Raw genomic sequence first — 20,292 nt, forward strand, 5'->3', positions numbered from 1 at the left:
GGGGTTTTTGAGAAGCTAAAAGTGTTGAATTGTTTATAGACGCATGATGCATAATGCACAACGCACAACACACAATTCCGGATGAAGGGTATTAGAATGGGTCACCATGAGACTTTGTCTAAAAATTTGTGACCTAAAAATTTGAAGACAGAAAAGTCTCATGGTGTTGATGGTATTTCTAACACTTCCTTGTTGGTGAGGATAAAGTATTTTATATTCTTTTTAATATTATTTTAGAATCTGGGCATTTTCCCTTGGTCTGTTGCTGTAAATACACCTGAACATAAGAATGGTAATGTATCTGACCCTAATAATTTTAGAGGTAGAAATATTGGAAGTTGTCTAGGAAAATTGTTTACTTCTTAACAACAGACTGTTTGAATAGTAAAAATATTTAGGATATTTCGGTTCAGACCAAGTCTTAATACTGTGGATGCAATTTTAGTCTACATTTAATTACATCTAAACTGATCCGTATAAACTATTGTTGTTGTTTATAACATTAAATCTGTATTCATCAAAAATAGCCTTTTTTTCTTCTTGAAATCAGTTTTGTAAGAGTAGGATTCCCAATGTAGCTAATATTCAACTTGGTGTGGCCTTATCATGCAACTGCTTATGTTTTCTTTAGATCAAATAATATTTATTTTTGTTGATGCATTGCAGTCCTGTTCGATGAAGAGCGCAGTTTAATGGTAATCTGGGCCGATCTTGGACAGTAAAATCATCATTACTTGGTCATTTCTTATATACCTAATACTGCAACTTCGTACATCAATGTATTATAATCATATTACCAACATGTGTTTGCTACTTTATTCGGTGTTTTAAGATATATAGTTAGAAGCTGATGCTCTCAAGGATGTTATGCAATACCCACTGTATCTGTACTGTGCTTGTGCTGCCATTGGTGCAGGACTATTTAACTCTCATTAAACAACCCGTCTTATCAATTACATCGACATGAGGGGTACAAATGTGTACAATAATCATATTACCACTATATCTTTTGATGTTTGAAACATTGTTGAGTAATTTAGCAATTTCTGCTCTTTGTCGTTTGTTGGCGATCTTAGATAGGCCAAAGCCGTGATTATTCTTACTGCTCAAAAAATATCAAAGAATTCTCATCATGTCTTGCAGTTGGAGGTTTTTACATCCCTCAGCTTTACAATCAGAAGAGGCAACTAAAATAAGGTAACAATATTAGTTTTGGAGTTGGTATTTGTTACTTTGCTAAATTTTTAGGCCAACACCAAGTAAAGTCTACATACAAACATATCCCATCGAACATATCAAACCCAACATACCCTACCAAAACATGTCCCATTGAGCATATCCCACCAAACATATCCCTACTGACATACCCAACACACATATCCCTACAGACATACCCTACAGACATACCCAACAAACATATCCCTACAGACATACCCTACAGACATACCCAACAAACATATCCCTACAGACATACCCTACAGACATACCCACCAAACATATCCCTACAGACATACCCTACAGACATAGCCACCAAACATATCCCTACAGACATACCCAACAAACATATCCCTACAGACATACCCTACAGACATACCCAACAAACATATCCCTACAGACATACCCTACAGACATACCCAACAAACATATCCCTACAGACATACCCTACAGACATACCCACCAAACATATCCCTACAGACATACCTTACAGACATACCCACCAAACATATCCGTAAAGACATACCTTACAGACGTACCCACCAAACATATCCCTACAGACATAGCCACCAAACATATCCCTACAGACATATCCCTACAGACGTACCCACCAAACATATCCCTACAGACATATCCCTACAGACATACCTTACAGACATACCCACCAAACATATCCCTACAGACATACCTTACAGACGTACCCACCAAACATATCCGTAAAGACATACCCACCAAACATATCCCTACAGACATACCCACCAAACATATCCCTACAGACATATCCCTACAGACGTACCCACCAAACATATCCCTACAGACATATCCGTACAGACATACCCTACAGACATACCTTACAGACATACCCACCAAACATATCCCTACAGACATACCTTACAGACGTACCCACCAAACATATCCGTAAAGACATACCCACCAAACATATCCCTACAGACATACCCACCAAACATATCCCTACAGACATATCCCTACAGACGTACCCACCAAACATATCCCTACAGACATATCCCTACAGACATACCCTACAGACATACCTTACAGACATACCCACCAAACATATCCCTACAGACATACCTTACAGACGTACCCACCAAACATATCCCTAAAGACATACCCACCAAACATATCCCTACAGACATACCCACCAAACATACCCTACAGACATACCTTACAGACATACCCACCAAACATCCCTACAGACATACCCACCAAACATATCCCTACAGACATACCCACCAAACATATCCCTAAAGACATACCCACCAAATATATCCCTACAGACATACCCACCAAGCATACCCTACAGACATACCTTACAGACATACTCACCAAACATCCCTACAGACATACCCATCAAACATATCCCTACAGACATACCCACCAAAAATATCCCTAAAGACATACCCTACTGATCATATGCCCTACAGACATACCCTACAGACATACCCTCCTGATCATATCCCTACAGACATACCCACCAAACATATCCCTACAGACATACCCATCAAATATATCCCTACAAACATACCCACCAAACATATCCCTACAGACATACCCACCAAAAATATCCCTAAAGACATACCCTACTGATCATATGCCCTACAGACATACCCTACAGACATACCCTGCTGATCATATCCCTACAGACATACCCTGCTGATCATATCCCTACAGACATACCCTGCTGATCATATCCCTACAGACATACCCTACAGATGTACCCACCAAACATATCCCTACAGACATACCCTACAGACATACCCTACAGACATATCCCTACAGACATACCCTACAGACATATCCTACTGATCATATCCCTGCAGACATACCCATCAAACATATCCCTACAGACATACCCTACAGACATACCCTACAGACATATCCCTACAGACATACCCTACAGACATACCCTACTGATCATATCCCTGCAGACATACCCATCAAACATATCCCTACAGACATACCCTACAGACATACTCTGCTGATCATATCCCTACAGACATACCCACCAAACATATCCCTACAGACATACCCACCAAACATATCCCTACAGACATACCCACCAAACATATCCCTACAGACATACCCACCAAACATATCCCTACAGACATACCCACCAAACATATCCCTACAGACATACCCTACAGATGTACCCACCAAACATATCCCTACAGACATACCCTACAGATGTACCCACCAAACATATCCCTACAGACATACCCACCAAACATATCCCTACAGACATACCCTACTGATCATATCCCTACAGACATACCCATCTGGATATAGCCATCGGTCATATCCCACTAGACATATACCCTGTGACTTGATACATTACTAATCTGGCAATCCCTGTAATGTCTCCAACTACACAAACCAAATAGGATGGAAACGCATTGATGGTGTTTTATTAAGCCACACTCCAGAGAGAAATTCCTGTTTCCAGAAAACCGCTAATGTTATCACTATTAATGATCAAATTTGCCTGTGTGGTTACTGGACATAAAGCGTAACTTCTTAGCTACCAACATCTCGTAATCGCACAGGAGATCAGAATTGAGGAAAAATAAACACTCTAAATATATATAAAATGTCACCAACTTTATGTCAGCAAACCAAACTGTTCACCAATGACCACTTAGGATTTAACAGTGACTTGAATGTATATAGATCTACACAATTTGTATATTCTAGTGTTGCCAATCACTGTCCAATATCAACTTATTTACTGGTAATAATAAAGATTGCTGCTGAACGTCATCTATGTATAATGTAAGAAATTCATCTGTATTAACACATGTAGTGATCTATGTTCCTCATGAAGTTCAATGACCTGATAAAACTGGCAAACTACAAGAACAGGAAAATAATCTCAGTTGTGTTCATTTGTATGATGTGCCTTTTTTTTTTCCATCCTCATTATTTTTTCATTTTCATTTCTATCTATAGGCCTATAGGACCCCATCCCCTATCTCTATGGGGCCCCACCCTCTACCTCTATGGGTCTGCAGCCTATAACACTATGGGGCCTCGTCCTCTAAGTAGCTCCATCTTTATCCCAACACATTATCTCTATGGGGCCCCACCCTCTATCCCAATGGTCTGCACTCCTTAACACTATGGAGCCATGTCCTCTATGGAGCTCCATCTCTACCCGAACCCATTATCTCTATGGGGCCCCACCCTCTACCTCTATGGGTCTGCAGTCTATAACACTATGGGGTCATGTCCACTAAGTAGCTCCATCTCTACCCCAACCCATTATCTCTATGGGGCCCCACCCTCTATCCCTATGGGTCTGCACTCTATAACACTATGGGGCCTTGTCCTCTATGGGGCTCCATCTCTACCCCCACCTATTTTCTCTATGGGGCCTTGTCCTCTATGGGGCCCCATCTCTACCCCCACCCATTTTCTCTATGGGACCCCACTCTCTACCCCTATGGGCCTGCACTCTGTGACACTATGGGGCCCTGTCCTCTATGGAGCTCCATCTCTACCCCCACCCATTTTCTCTATGGGGCCCCACTCTCTACCCCTATGGGTCTGCACTCTATCTATGGGGCCATGTCCTCTATGGAGCTCCATCTTTACCCCCACCCATTTTCTCTATTGGGCCCCACCCTCTACCCCTATGGGTCTGCACTCTATAACACTATGGGGTCATGTCCTCTATGGAGCTCCACCTCTACCCCCACCCATTTTCTCTATTGGGCCCCACTCTCTACCTCTATGGGTCTGCACTCTATAACACTATGGGGGTCATGTCCTCTATGGAGCTCCATCTTTACCCCCACCCATTTTCTCTATGGGGCCCCACCCTCTACCCCTATGGGTCTGCACTCTATAACACTATGGGGTCATGTCCTCTATGGAGCTCCATCTCTACCCCCACCCATTTTCTCTATTGGGCCCCACTCTCTACCTCTATGGGTCTGCAGTCTATAACACTATGGGGTCATGTCCTCTATGGAGCTCCATCTTTATCCCCACACATTATCTCTATGGGACCCCACCCTCTACCTCTATGGGTCTGCACTCTATAACACTATGGGGTCATGTCCTCTATGGAGCTCCATCTCTACCCCTACCCATTATCTCTATGGTGCCACACCTTCTACCTCTATGTTTCTGTACTTTATAACACTTGTCCTCTATGGAACCCCTCCTCTACTCCCATCCAATATCTCTATGGGGCCGCACCTCCATCTCTTTGGGGCCCAACCCTCTATGGATCTCCATCCACTACCTTTATGGGGCCCCACTTTTTATGGAGCCTCAGCCTCTATCTCTATTGGGAACCATCGTCTATGGGGCCCCACCCTTTACATCTATGGGGCTCCACCTTCCCTCTCTAAGAAGTTGTAATCAAAATATCTATGGGTCCCATCCTCAATCTCTATGGGGCTCCATCCTCTATCTCTATGGAGCCCCAACCTATATCTCTATGGTGCTTAATCCTTTATCTCTATGGGTTCCCATCCTCTACCATTACAGGGCCGCACCTCCATCTCTTTGGGGCCCAATCCTCTATGGATCTCCATCCACTACCTTTATGGGGCCCCACTCTCTAGGGAGCCTCAGCCTCTATCACTATCGGGAACCATCGTCTATGGTGCCCCATCCTTTATCTCTATGGGGAACCATCCTCTATGAGGCCCCATCATCTACATTTATGGGGCTCCGCCTTCTCTCTCTATGAAGTTGTAATCTCAATCTCTATGGGTCCCATCCTCAACCTCTATGGGGCGCACTCCCTAACACTATAGGGGCCCCACCTTCTATCTCTATGGGGCTCCATCCTCTAAAAGGTTGAACCTCTATCTCTATGGGGCACCATCCTCCGTCTCTATGGGGCCCAACCCTCTATCTCTATGGGGAACCATCCTCTAAAGGGTTGAACCTCTATCTCTATGGGACTCCATCCATTATCTCTATGGGGCACCATCCTCTATCTCTATGGGGCCCTCCAATAAAAAAACATTCATGGTGTGACATCAAGCATCAGTGGTAACTAAAGGTCCCCATGCTCACACACAGCATCAGAACTGTGGGTTACCAATGATGGGTGTGGACAAGTATGCCCCAATGCTCACACACAGCATCAGAACTGTGGGTTACCAATGATGGGTGTGGACAAGTATGCCCCAATGCTCACATGCAGCATCAGAACTTTGGGTAACCAATGATGGGTGTGAACAAGTATGCCCCAATGCTCACATGCAGCATCAGAACTTTGGGTAACCAATGATGGGTGTGGACAAGTATGCCAAACTATAAAATCTCATACCAAGGGTTGCGATTAATAAAATCTTTCACCCACTTGAAGGTGAGACGAAGGAACTAAACCTGAAGGGAAAAATACAAAATACAAGACATACCAAGTGTTTGCATCTGTATCATCTTGTGCCAAGTGGGCCGAAATTTCTCCATTTCACAAACATGAGGCAGATGTTTATTTCTCTCTTACCCTTTGCCTTCTAGATATGTACATTTTTTGTTCCAATACTTTGCATTGTTGATATCCTAGATATGAGAGGGGAATCATTCATTCAACCCTCAGGTGTGACAAGAAAATCTCATTATGGTGAAAAGCATGGATAAGAAATCAGTCTAAATCACACAGAGGTTATTAATTATTTTTCTCCTATACTTTCTAATCACCATCAGGAATGACTCAAACTTGATATCATTTAATTACAACATGGTTATGTTGCATCAAGTGACCCTAGAAAGATAAGACTTTTTTTTTAAAATGATATAAAAATTTCATTGAAACTGAAAAAGAGACACAAAATACTACACAAAACACATTTTTTGATCATGTAAAAACCAGTCATTGTACAACCAATAAAAAATTAAACCTGAAAATGAAATCTGAATGAATGATTATCTGAGAATAGGACAAGTCACTTTTCAACCAAATTCCCTGATACAAGGGGAGTCCGATTGACTGCTTCAAAGTCCACACTATTGAATGGTGCTTAGGACTAAATTTACTTGATGTAACTATCATCAATCTGTGATTCAACAGGCCATAATTCCAGCTTATTATTTCTGGTGAGAAACACCAATAGGGATAATTTTTGGAGTTTTAGAATGCTTTGCCGTTCATTCATATTTTAATCCATTTCCTGTGACACTCTGACAAAATCTGTCGAACACTTGACATTTCATCAAATCATAAAGGTAAGTGACAACTTATTATATCAATTAACAGAATTTTCATTTTTCTTTTTTTCTATAGCGGTTAAAGTTTAAATTTCGAAAGAATGATCATCTAATCTGCCTGAGCTTGATAATTCAGTATAAAAGTTTATTATCAAATGACAAAATATTCTCAGTGACAACTTCTGTTTCAAGAGTATGTGAACACCAAAAAACTGCATATGATTATACTAACTTGTGGGTCATAATCTGCATTTGGAAAAAAAGTTGAAACATATATTGTACTTGATATAAGATAAAGGGTGCTGACTTGTCAAAAATTGTAAACCTAAGCTTGAATAATTTCCAGTGTAAAATTTCAAAACTGAAACCTACACAAGTACCTGTTTTAATCATATGTAAATGATTTTACTATGTGAATAATGAGTTTAGGGAAAGATACCCTGATAGTATTTAAATGACTGCACTATCTTGTAATTCTATGTCAAAATTTTAGGTGTTACTAACATTTCAAATCAGATCTCAGAATTTGCACTTTTCTTTTTTTCTATAGCGGTTAAAGTTTAAAAAAAGAATGATCATCTACTCTGCCAGAACTTGATAATTCAGAACAGACAACACCATGTCATACATTGAATTATTTTGATTTCAAAATTTTGAAAAATTAATGTAAAGTTGATAAAGAGACACAAAGGTTTTACAGGACTAGCTTATGAAAACCCTTTTTTCAGTAATATGATAAGATATGAGCTGAAATTTAGATTCCTTTAATATGATTTTATGAAATTATTTTTGTTTCATGACATTTAATGAGATATATGGACATGAGAAAACAATCATAAGGCCACATTCCTAAAATAACAATTAATTCAAACCGTGACCCAAAGAATGTCTCTAACATGCATGCTTGAAAATTGTCCTTTGAAAAAAGTTCTATAATAACCTATTATAACCTGTGTTACTATATATATTTGCAGGTGAGGCTGATCATGTTGCTAGGGCAGTAGGTAATCGAGTACAAAGCTGACAGGAAGGCTGTCTGCCAGCCAGGCTCCAGTTCTCTGCAATTCGAAACTAGAGGTGACATTATCTGCAATCATCACTATAATAAGAGCAGGTTTATATCTTAAAACCTGCTTTTATCAATTAATTTAACTCATAAACTTACCTACCAACATTTAGATAATACTATTATCATACCATTTAATTTGCATTTAAATGTGAAAATCCATTCATAATTCCCTATCTGTACAGGAACGACCAGCATTTATTGTTTTTATGTCAGCGCGAAAAAAAACTAAAATATCAGGTTTAATTTCAATGTTTCAGAATTCTGATTTATATTTTAAGTGTTGATGTATGACAGAGATACTAAATTTTCAAAATGCCATTTTGGGACATGTGACAGATTTTTAAGGGTAATGATGAACACAAAGTAATTTATACAAATAATCTCTAAACCTGGAACATATTTGACCCAAAAACTCTACCAACAATTGGTAGCATTACAAATAAAATTACTCTTGATACCGAAGTTACCATAATGGTTTCAGTAGCTGTACATTCTCAGAAAACAGTCTAAAAATATACATGATCAATGATGAGAATGATATATGCATTTCATGACAGCAGATCTATAAATAGCACATACAAACGTTTGGCAAGTTTTTGGAATGAGCATTACATGTTTTCAAAATTTGAAATGTTCTAATGCTTCCTTTTGTCAAACCAAATCCACAAAAATCTTCATCTGTGTTTTTTTTTAATAATTGACAAATTTGATTTAAACACCATGATGTAATTGTGATTGTCATAAAAATAAATAAAAAAAATTTATTATAAACAATACAAAAACTAAATATATAAAAAGGAGGCCCAAGGGGTCTGTATCATTCCCATGGATAATTTAGCTATTCAGTCATTTAACAAAGATTTTTAAAAATGACAAATAATTTGAAACTTGGACAATATCCTCGCACAGAAGAATGACTTTTAAAAAATTGCATGTACAATAATTTCACCTATTGACTCCACATCTCTGATGTCAGGTTCCTGGTTGCTGCCAATTTTGATTCCTTTCAACTATATATGCTTCAAACAAATTCAGGACAGAATCAAGGCATTCCCAAAAAGGGAATTTCCACAATTTGACCCCACCCCTAGAGGGCAGAGACCAGCTGTTTACACAAATTTGATCCCTCTTCTTCCAAATATGCTTTAGACCAAATTTGGGCAAAATTCAATAATTTCTACCAAAGAAGAAGAAATTGAAAGAACATGCTAAATTTCCCATTCTGGGCCCCAATCCTCAGGCACCTGGGGACAGAGAACCAATATTTACAAAAAAAAAATTGTTTCCCTTTCCCAAAGAATGCTTCTGACCAAATTGGGTCAAAATCCATTCAGTTTGCCAAGACTAGTAGCAATTTTTCATAAAAAGTTGACAGATGCCAGACAGAAGAAAAACACCAGGCATGGTATAAGCTCTAAAGTCCTTTGGATCAGCTTATAAAAAATAAATAGCACAGTAGAAAAAAAGAACAAAACAAAACATTGTGTGATGAAAACAAGAATTAAATTAAATTATGACATTTTCACATTTCAAGAGAAATTCTTCCCACTATTTCAAAGCACAAAAACATTCTGAAGTATTCATTCCAATAAAATCAGTTTAAAATTTGGTTTTTAATGCAAGATCTATTATTTACAAGTTATAATTTTTTAAAATAACCATAATTTAATTTCTATTACCCCAAAACTTAACTCAACTTAGTTCTCAAATCAATGTTTTCAGTTGTACAAACCTCTTCCATTACAATACTGACTTAATGACATTGATCTTTTTTTAGTGGAACTACCTTGACTAGAATCTAGAGTTTGTCACTATGTCAAACATATATAACAAAAACTAGAAATTGTGTCTTGCTTTCACAAACATGGAACCCTAAAGGTGTTCACTCACATGTTTGCCTGAATTGACAATCCCCAAAGAGGAATTCCTTTCCCATTCAAATACAAACATGTTACAAAGTTTTAAAATTTGCTGCATGCTTGACGTTGAGACCACATAAGGGTAGTTATGGCCTAAACGACCCGATTATCTTGCAAAGCGATGATGACTTTTCATAAAACTCACTTAGTTACAAAAGAGTTATGGGATACGAAGATATGAAACTGGAGGCAATCGGCCATCAATCTCAAGGTGTCGAGTGACGGACATCATGGCCAGACTCCATGTTATAATCCCTATTACACGTCCGCCATCCGACTGAGCAAAACATCAGATAAAACACAAGTTTATTATGCATTCAAGGCCCTATCTATGCTGTCCTTAGTAACCCTTGTTGTCTTCAGCTTGGACATATGTAAATTGGTGTACAATCTTATCATCAATATTTATATACCCAGTCACAGGCCATCTGAATATGTATTATGCTACAATTACCATACATGAACTTCAAGTCCTGTAAATAAATATAACCCATCTTTTTTTCAGACATTTCTTCTCTTTTTTATCTGATATCTTCTCCAGAAAATAGTTTTCTTTCAAAGAAGATGGAACCTTTATCAGGAAAGTCTATAACAGATTTCTGGATCTATTGTAGTTGACATAATTACACAAACATTTCCTATATTCTGATTTTCCGATTATTCACACACATTTTAACTCGGGCCTGTTTTGAATAATTTTTTTTTGCTTGCTTCAGCAATAAAGCGAAAAGGTCTAATTAGCAAACACTGGAAGCTTTATTCAATTACAGTAACTTAAAATGGGTCCAAATCCTATCACTCATTATTACAACATCCATATGTTATTAGTGTCTTTATGCTAAAATAGCCCCGAAAGAGTAATTTTTAATCTGTCCTGAAAAGGTGACCTAATTATTTTAAATCATACATCAAACTTCCCTCTTATTGTTTTCTTATTTTCATTGAAAATCAAACCTTCAGTTCCCTATTTAATGTAGAATATAAAGTACATAGGTCTATATTTCATACTAGAAAACAATATGAATACAGACCAGACATCTGTGTTTAAAAATATCTTGCTGTACAAGGGATGGTTGCCTGTTGGCCATTTTGTGTTTCGGATCAGTCCCACAACTAGGGACCAAGGGTGCCAACCGGTACTTCTCAAGAAAGTGATAACAATAACTTTACGGACAGATGATGAACCACAGATCAAGGGCTATATGAATAGCCCATCTCTTGATGATGGTGGCTTAAAAATCTACAGCAAAACCATAACTCTTTGTTGGCATAAATTTCTTGCCATCTCCAAGAAGTTCGGTTGCTTATTTGTACTTAAAAACTCCACTTAAAATCAATGTTAAATATTTCATAGCTATGTAAATTCATGGGTTAACAATACTCACTAATGAGTTTACATTACTGATAGTTTATGCTAATTGGGGCTCAAAACTGAGAATCATTTTCAGCAATAAAACCAGAATTTCGTATCATAAGCAAATTATTCCTAGAATTAGTTTTTTGAAGGAAACACCATTTTGAATGGTTCTGGTTACATAATCCATTGTAAAGGCAACAAATATTTCATACAAGATAAAAAAAGTCGGACGCCAAACACTCCGTTATCAGATATGAAACTTTTCAAATATGACATAGCTTTAGTGTGTTAGACCTTGGCGCTTCTCCTTTAGATGGCAATAAGAAAGAAATGTAATTTGACTTTTGTCAGATTTCAGGGTAAGTGGGATTAGATATGACTGGATGTGACAGTGACCTTATTCAGGTATGAGGAAGTAGTTTCAAATCTTTATTTTTATACATAATTACAAGATTGTAAGATAAGATAGCTCACTAACAAAAATCCGGAGTTAGTTTGAATAATTCATATTAACTTCTTGTCCATTTTGATTAATCCTCAACTTGTAGTCATTGGATAAACACTCACATACCATTTAGAAGACAGTCTTTTCTTTACATATTGTGTTGCAAATGGAAGGTACCAATGTACAGTTTTGTGTATAGCTCCCTCTGTCAGCACAGTCAGAACAAACAGTATCACTAATACGCAATTTCGACATTTCTTCAATCACTAAAATTTTGACCACAGAATGCATTTAAATATCCAGTAAAAGAGTTTGTTTATAAAGTTTGACATTGTATGTATATCTGTCTTTCTGAAGATATAACAAAACAGGAACTAACCTTTAGGTCTATATGACACCTAAGTCTGATCAAACAAAACATCTGTAAAATATTCAGGGCTACTTATACAAACATTTTGTAAAATAATCATCAAATCTTGAAAGATTTTCATGCAAGAAACCTACAAGGAAAAAAAATCAAAAAGAAAAGATGTAGAATGGTTGAAAGCTAAACAGTTTTTTTTCTTCTCTGTAAAAATGCATATGGATGACTATAATGAATGTAATGGAATTTTGTTCTTTTGATTATATCAGAACATGCCCTGGTTTTCTCCGAAGCTTTTCAATTAGTACCAAATTTGTAACTGGATGAAGTTATCTGAGCAGTCAATCTAATGATTTTAATGTAATCGTATATATGTAAATGAACGATAGTAATAACACACCTGAACAAAGAAATTCTAATTCAAAACTTCTGGGTCCATGCTTACCCAGTGTTGGTCTATCTATATGATAAGGACTGATGTATATCGCTATAACAGGGACAAGATATCTTTACATCTAACTGACCCCACTAACGTGATGCACATGCAAAATTCCTGCACATTTTAATTTTTTCCACCTTTTTTTTTAACTTGACACAATGTTTTTATGTACCTTAGATACAAGTTTTTATGAGGTATATAAAGTAGATACATGAATATGTCACTTTTCATCTGATTTCTCTCTTCAAGACAAATTAATGGATTTTTTCAGTACATGCTTTAAATTGTGCAAGAATGTCAGATAGCAGAAAATTTTACTTTGTCATAAAAATAGGACACACAGTTGACATCAACTGTATTCTTTGAGAATTGAATTTAAAATTTAAACAAAAAAAAGGAAAGAGGAAAATTTCAAAAGATTGCAACAAAATTCTCTAACATTTAGTTCCTTCTTTGATATCTCACAAGACAGCAGAGAAAAGTTTGGAAATTAAGTCATATATTCTAAAGTTTTTTTTCCTCCCTGTTTTTGCCACGCTCCAAATTTTTGTAGTTGGCTGTAAAATTTTACAAAGTCTGCAAGCACTATGTAATTTTGTGGAATGTAAATTTGTGGATTAAGAATACAAGGGAACAGATGAAAACAAATCCCGACAAAAATGATTGACTTTACAGTATGTAAAGGGATCTGTATTTTGTACACGTCCTGAAAGAGACTACTGTTTTCTTTATCAAATTTATTTTCAAGGTATCTTTATTTTTGGCTGTTTACTCCATACTTGAAAAAAATCACTGAAAATTGAACTTTTAAAAAATACAAACCTTTATCCACCAGGATATTACTGAGGTTTTCTGTTTAAAGTTTTGAGGTTGTTAATCATGAAATCTCGCACAATCACAGCATAACTTAACACAGATGATGTTCTCAAAGACCATTAAAATCAACGCGAAAGAATGGATGGTGCCAGACCAATGAAAAAATGTAGCCAGGCAATATTCTATCGTTAATTTAAAAAATATATCTTTTCACAAGCTCTTTTCTTCAGATTAGTCAATTTTTTTTTAACTCTTTCGACAGATGACAACAAAAACCTTAGTATAGGTGTTCAAGATGTATTTTTACACAAGGATTTTAACAAATTGAATGAACTCATTGATGTATAAGAGACAGACGAAGTGACTAATACATTTGTCTGTGTAATGATGGAGAGGTTTAATGTAGACTGTGCCTGTTATCTCAGTCATATATATACATTATACTTCTACATTAAAATTGTTGAAATTAAATTGTGTCAGAAGTGGAAGATGGTTTAAATGAATATCAATTAAGAATGTTTTGTTAAGGTGCTACATTGTAGTAGAGTGTTGCCTTTTAAGAAGTTCATTTACACAAAGTCAGAAATCTTTCCGCATTATCGTGCTTATAGTGAAATATTGATATATATTATGGTAATCCATTTCAGTTATGAATATTAAGATAAATCACATTTTCCCTTACTTAACGCATACATTTCGATGTTTGCACTGGAAAAATGAATCTATCCCCATAGAGAAAAGAAAGCTAAGTTACCACACACACAATAGTCACATCATCATTATATGTAGTGTGACCAGGTTACGATGGAAAAATGTGATTAATTTCCCCCCAAACTTTATGGCCAGGCTATTGATGATGGAGCCACGTATACAGTTCAGGACAAGTCCCACGAGCAGAAAGCTTGGGCCTGTGATTTGGACAGCACTACCTTCGGGACAATACCAAGACTGTATCTATACAAAGATTACCGCTCTGTTGAGATGTCTCTGTCCACATTACACAAAGGTGGACAATGATATTACCGTATTATATCTAACTCTAAACCACCAACAAGAACTATGCTACTCTACAGTCAAATCAGAAGATCTGAAAAATAAAATTGTACAAAGAATTTTGTGTTGAATTACACAAGCCAATGGTCACTCACTGTGTATCCACTGTGTCGACTGCGGAGGCCAGGTTTGGACGTATTATATCTCATTCTCAGATAGCACAATCGCTTGTCTTCCAGTCTGGGCATAGATTCTGTAACAAACAGTTGAATTCTAAATTTGAAATCTCTTTCTTGAGATGATAATATCACAGGAAAAGATGTCTTTTTCTCGATAAAAATATCTCACATAAGGAGATATTTGCTCTCACGTTAGACAAAAGGCCCCAGGGCCATAACAGTCACCTGAGTCAGAATGCTTCTTCTAATGTGTCAAAGAAATGGTTTTGTTAAAAAAAAGTAAATTAACTTTATTGTACACATAATGCAAATGTAAATTGTGTATAACAATAACTGCTGTCCCATGTTAAGGCTTCAAACCAAGTTTTGAAATAAAAGAAGTTACACTAAAAAATTGAACATTCCAATATAAAATCATCCATCCAGGAACAGTAGAACATCTTTGAAATTTTAGTCAATTTGACCCATTTTGACCCTGCCTATCAGTCCCTGAGGATAAGCCGTGGTCAGTATGTGCATCTCATCATACTGTCAGCTTGTACTAATAATTCTAACCAAGTTTGAACTATTACTAAAAGAAAAGAATCAAATTATACTTAAAAAATGTAAATTTCCTATATAAACTGTAGTAAATTTCACCTCCTCCCCTAGGGGAAATGTGAGACCCTGGGGTCATGAAATTTACAATTTTGGTAAAGCACCTTAAGATGCTTTCATTCATGGAGAGTATTTGATTCTACCCTTCCTGGGATTTGAAAAAAAGATTTTTGAAGTTTAAAATCAATTTGACCCTTTATGGCCCCACCCTCAGGCCTCTGGGAGATCAGGGACCACATAATTAAAAAAATTTGTACCTTTACCCATGGAAGGTTGTTTGTAAAATTTCATTGTTATCATGTCAGGAGTTTTCCAGAAAAAAATCCAAAATGTTGAAAGTCTACAATGCACAACAAAAGGGAACTTTGTTTCAGGTGACCTAAAACCTCACTAAAGACAATACTTTTGGGTATTAAAAGAAACACAGATTTATTTGGAGGCCCACCTGTAATTACCATCTTCATTCAGGCATGTTTAAAACATACCTGATCTGAAATGTAATGCTGTTATTCAGTATACCATGATGTAAGTCAGACCATACTTCAGACCAATGGACACAAGTTCATGCAAGGTCATCTCATTAAGTGATTGATGAAAGTCATTATGAGATGAAAATGTTGAAGTGATGAAAACAAGATGTGCCATCAATCCCAAGTTTATGTCGAATCAATGTAACATGTCTGAATGAGACTGAATACAAGGAAAGTCTTTCAGAAGTATTAACTTTCATTCCTCATTCAAGGTCCCACTGTCACCTGGATTCAGACCATACTTTAGACCCCTACTGTCCCCTGGATACTCATCACACTCCAGACTCCCATCATTCCCAGGAAAATGATTTCACTCCAGACTCCTATTGTCACTTTGATAAAGACCACTCCAGTCTCCTATTGTTACCTTGATAATGACCACTCCAGACCCCTACAGTCCCCGAGATAATGATTTCACTTCAGACTCCTACAGCCGCCTGGATAATGCCCACTCCAGACCTCTACAGTCCCCTGGATAATGACCACTCCAGACCCCTACAGTCCCCTGGATAATGACCACTCCAGACTCCTACAGTCTCCTGGATAATGACTAAACTCCAGACTCCTACAGTCCCCTGGATAATGACCACTCTAGACTCCTACGATCCCCTGAATAATGAACACTCCAGACCCCTACGGTCCCCTGATAATGACCACTTCAGACCTCTACGGTCCCCTGGATAATGAACACTCCAGACCCCTACAGTCTCCTGGATAATGACCACTCCAGACTCCTACAGTCCCCTGGATAATGACCACTCCAGACCTCTACAGTCCCCTGGATAATGAACACTCCAGACCCCTACAGTCTCCTGGATAATGACCACTCAAGACCCCTACAGTCCCCTGGATAATGAACACTTCAGACTCCTACGGTCCCCTGGATAATGACCACTCCAGACCCCTACAGTCTCCTGGATAATGACCACTCTAGACCCCTACAGTTCCCTGATATGACTAAACTCCAGACCTCTATAGTCCCTTGGATACTGACCACACCCTAGACATCATCATTCCCTGAATACTTACCTCCTTCAATGATTGGCTGGGTGTCACCATCCTCCGTTGACACCTGAAGATTGAACTGTTTTTTCAGTTCTGGTATATCGTTAGGGTGAAGGAAATCCTTAGCAGAGTTACCAATCATCTTGGTCTGTGGTAATATAATACACAACAGTAAAAAATACAATAAATGATTTTTAAAACTTGCCTAAAATGCTGAATTTCATTGATCAATACTACAGGAATATTTCTGAAATGTCTATCTCTGTGTTGATACCTTGGGAAAGTATAAATTTTTTTTAAAAACAAAGACAAATTTGACAACAATCATCACAATTCTTTGATTCAGACAAAGAATTACAAAATTATCTTTAACAGCAAGATCTGCACTAGAGACCTGATACTTAAAAACACATGTACCATCATTGGTTACAAAGTCACAATGTCCAGACGTTCTGGTATCATTGGTATGGACTCTTTAAATCTAATTTTTTCATACTCACGAAAATCAAATGTGAACTTCAATCACACACTTACAAGTTGTCTTCAATAATTTTATCTGAACAACTTTTTTTAACTTAATCCCATACTGTAGAAACACACTAGCATTTCACCTAGGTTGACAGGATTAATTTCTAAAAACTGAACATGAAGAAATATGGGGGTTCATCTGACCAGTTTCCCCACGTACTCCCACAATAAATAACTCAAGCACTTCCATCCATGCCAACAAGATTAATTATTATAAGCTGTGATGGCTTGCTTCACAAATGTTTTAAAATAAATGAGGTTTAATAGTATTTCAAACTTCAATCGTTGTAAACCTCTGTAGTATTTGCACTTACTTGTGAAATGCCAAGAAACCCTTCCACATTATCAGATACAAATATGATGTTTTTCTTTCGGTCCAGGACCATCAGGAATCCATTGAGGGCCGCCAGCATCAAATTACTCTCATTAACACACTCAGATGTGACACTTGCTATGTTGGGAACTGTAATCCAAAAGTATAACATTACTTTCATTATCTTACTCAAAAGTATAACATAACCTTCCTCATCATACCCAAAATTATAACATTACCTCCCTTATCTAACTCAACATTGTAGCATTATCTCCCTTATCTAACTCAAAATAATAGTAATTACCTCCATTATCTAACTCAAAATAATAGTAATTGCCTCCATTATCTAACTCAAAATAATAGTAATTACCTCCATTATCTAACTCAAAATAATAGTAATTACCTCCATTATCTAACTCAAAATAATAGTAATTACCTCCATTATCTAACTCAAAATAATAGTAATTACCTCCATTATCTAACTCAAAATAATAGTAATTACCTCCCTTATCTAACTCAAAATAATAGTAATTACCTCCATTATCTAACTCAAAATAATAGTAATTACCTCCATTATCTAACTCAAAATAATAGTAATTACCTCCATTACCTAACTCAAAATAATAGTAATTACCTCCATTATCTAACTCAAAATAATAGTAATTACCTCCATTATCTAACTCAAAATAATAGTATTATCTCCCTTATCTAACTAAAGTTTATAGCATTACCTCCTTTATCTTACTCAAAACTCAAAATTATTGAATTATCTACCTTCTGTTACTCAAATAACATTACCTCCCTTTTCTTACTCAAAATTAAAGTATTAACTCTCTACTTTACTCAAAATAACAGCATTACCCCCCCTTCACCTTATTTTACTCATATTTTATCATTATCTCCCTTATCTTAATCATAGTATATCATTATCTCACTTATCTTACTCATAATATAGCAGTATCTCCCTTATCTCACTCATAGTATAGCATTATCCCCCTTACATTACTCATAATATAGCATTATCTCCCTTATCTCACTCATAGTATATCATTATCCCCCTTACATTACTCATAATATAGCATTATCTCCCTTATCTCACTCATAGTATAGCATTATCTCCCTTATCTTACTTATAATATAGCTATATCTCCCTTATCTCACTCATAGTATAGCATTATCTCCCTTATCTTACTTATAATATAGCTATATCTCCCTTATCTTACACATAATATAGCATTATCCCCCCTACATTACTCATAGTATAGCATTATCTCCCTTATCTCACTCATAGTATATCATTATCCCCCTTACATTACTCATAATATAGCATTATCTCCCTTATCTCACTCATAGTATAGCATTATCTCCCTTATCTTACTTATAATATAGCTATATCTCCCTTATCTCACTCATAGTATATCATTATCCCCCTTACATTACACATAATATAGCATTATCCCCCTTACATTACTCATAGTATAGCATTATCTCCCTTATCTTACTCATAATATAGCATTACCTCCCTGATCTAACTCACAGTATAGCATTAACTCCTTGTCTTACTCAGAGAAAAAAACATTACCTCCCTTGTCTTACTCAGTATAAATTTACCTCCCTTATTTTACTTTGCCACCTTTAACTATATGCATCACCAAAAGCTATATTAAAGAAACAGTTAGGGTCTTAAGTAACTGATTGTGGAAGAAATATATATGCCTTCTGAAATTAATCTTTATACAGTAACTTAGTTTGAAACTAAAGGCTTCTAATTCAGAATGAATTAATTGAAAACCAGTGTACATAAAATTTATGATCTCATTGCTTCTTTTTAATCTGTTTAATGATTTAAATCTTTTAAACAATCTGTGAACTAAATCAAATGCTGAACTTTTTTTAATGAAATATTCAAGTTTCAAGTTTATAATGAAATTGAACTGTGGTAGAATATTTAAAACATCCAATAAAGCTTACGGCCACCACTGAACTGAACAAATATCAGCAAATACTTAAAGCTTAAAATACAATTTGGTTTCTCCATATGTATTACAGAAAGTTTCAGTCACCTTATCAGTTGATTCTGCTTTATTTCCAACATTTGTGTTCGGGTTATCTCCCCATTTTACTGCTTTCTTTCTAATAATGCATAATCACTAAGAATTATCAAAGCAATCATTCCTAAATGTTGTTGAAAGATTATATCAACCCATGGTTTTGCAGCCTTATATTCTCAATAAAGGAGATGCATGTTAGGTGATATACACCCTTAACTCATAAAAATCATTTAGATGGATTTAAGTGTCCTAGGTGATTTGTTCTGGGTTTAAAGACATGTTT

General features: G+C 36.4%; 1 protein-coding gene across 5 annotated transcripts in view; it reads right to left on the bottom strand.

Moving 5' to 3' along the window:
• Positions 1 to 20,292, bottom strand: part of LOC132555955 (hypoxia-inducible factor 1-alpha-like) — a 75,056-nt gene that overhangs the window by 32,079 nt on the left and 22,685 nt on the right. For all 5 annotated transcript variants that reach the window (XM_060220337.1, XM_060220332.1, XM_060220335.1 and 2 more), the window contains 3 exons: positions 17,960 to 18,108; positions 17,142 to 17,265; positions 14,962 to 15,059 (listed from right to left, as the gene is read on the bottom strand). In XM_060220337.1, the coding sequence (XP_060076320.1) occupies positions 14,962 to 15,059; positions 17,142 to 17,265; positions 17,960 to 18,108 (371 nt within the window). The remainder of the gene's footprint in view (positions 1 to 14,961; positions 15,060 to 17,141; positions 17,266 to 17,959; positions 18,109 to 20,292) is intronic.

This window comes from Ylistrum balloti, unplaced genomic scaffold (genome assembly GCF_031769215.1).
Source record: "Ylistrum balloti isolate Yb309-2 unplaced genomic scaffold, AGI_CSIRO_Ybal_v1 Utg370532, whole genome shotgun sequence".
NCBI classification, from domain to species: domain Eukaryota; kingdom Metazoa; phylum Mollusca; class Bivalvia; order Pectinida; family Pectinidae; genus Ylistrum; species Ylistrum balloti.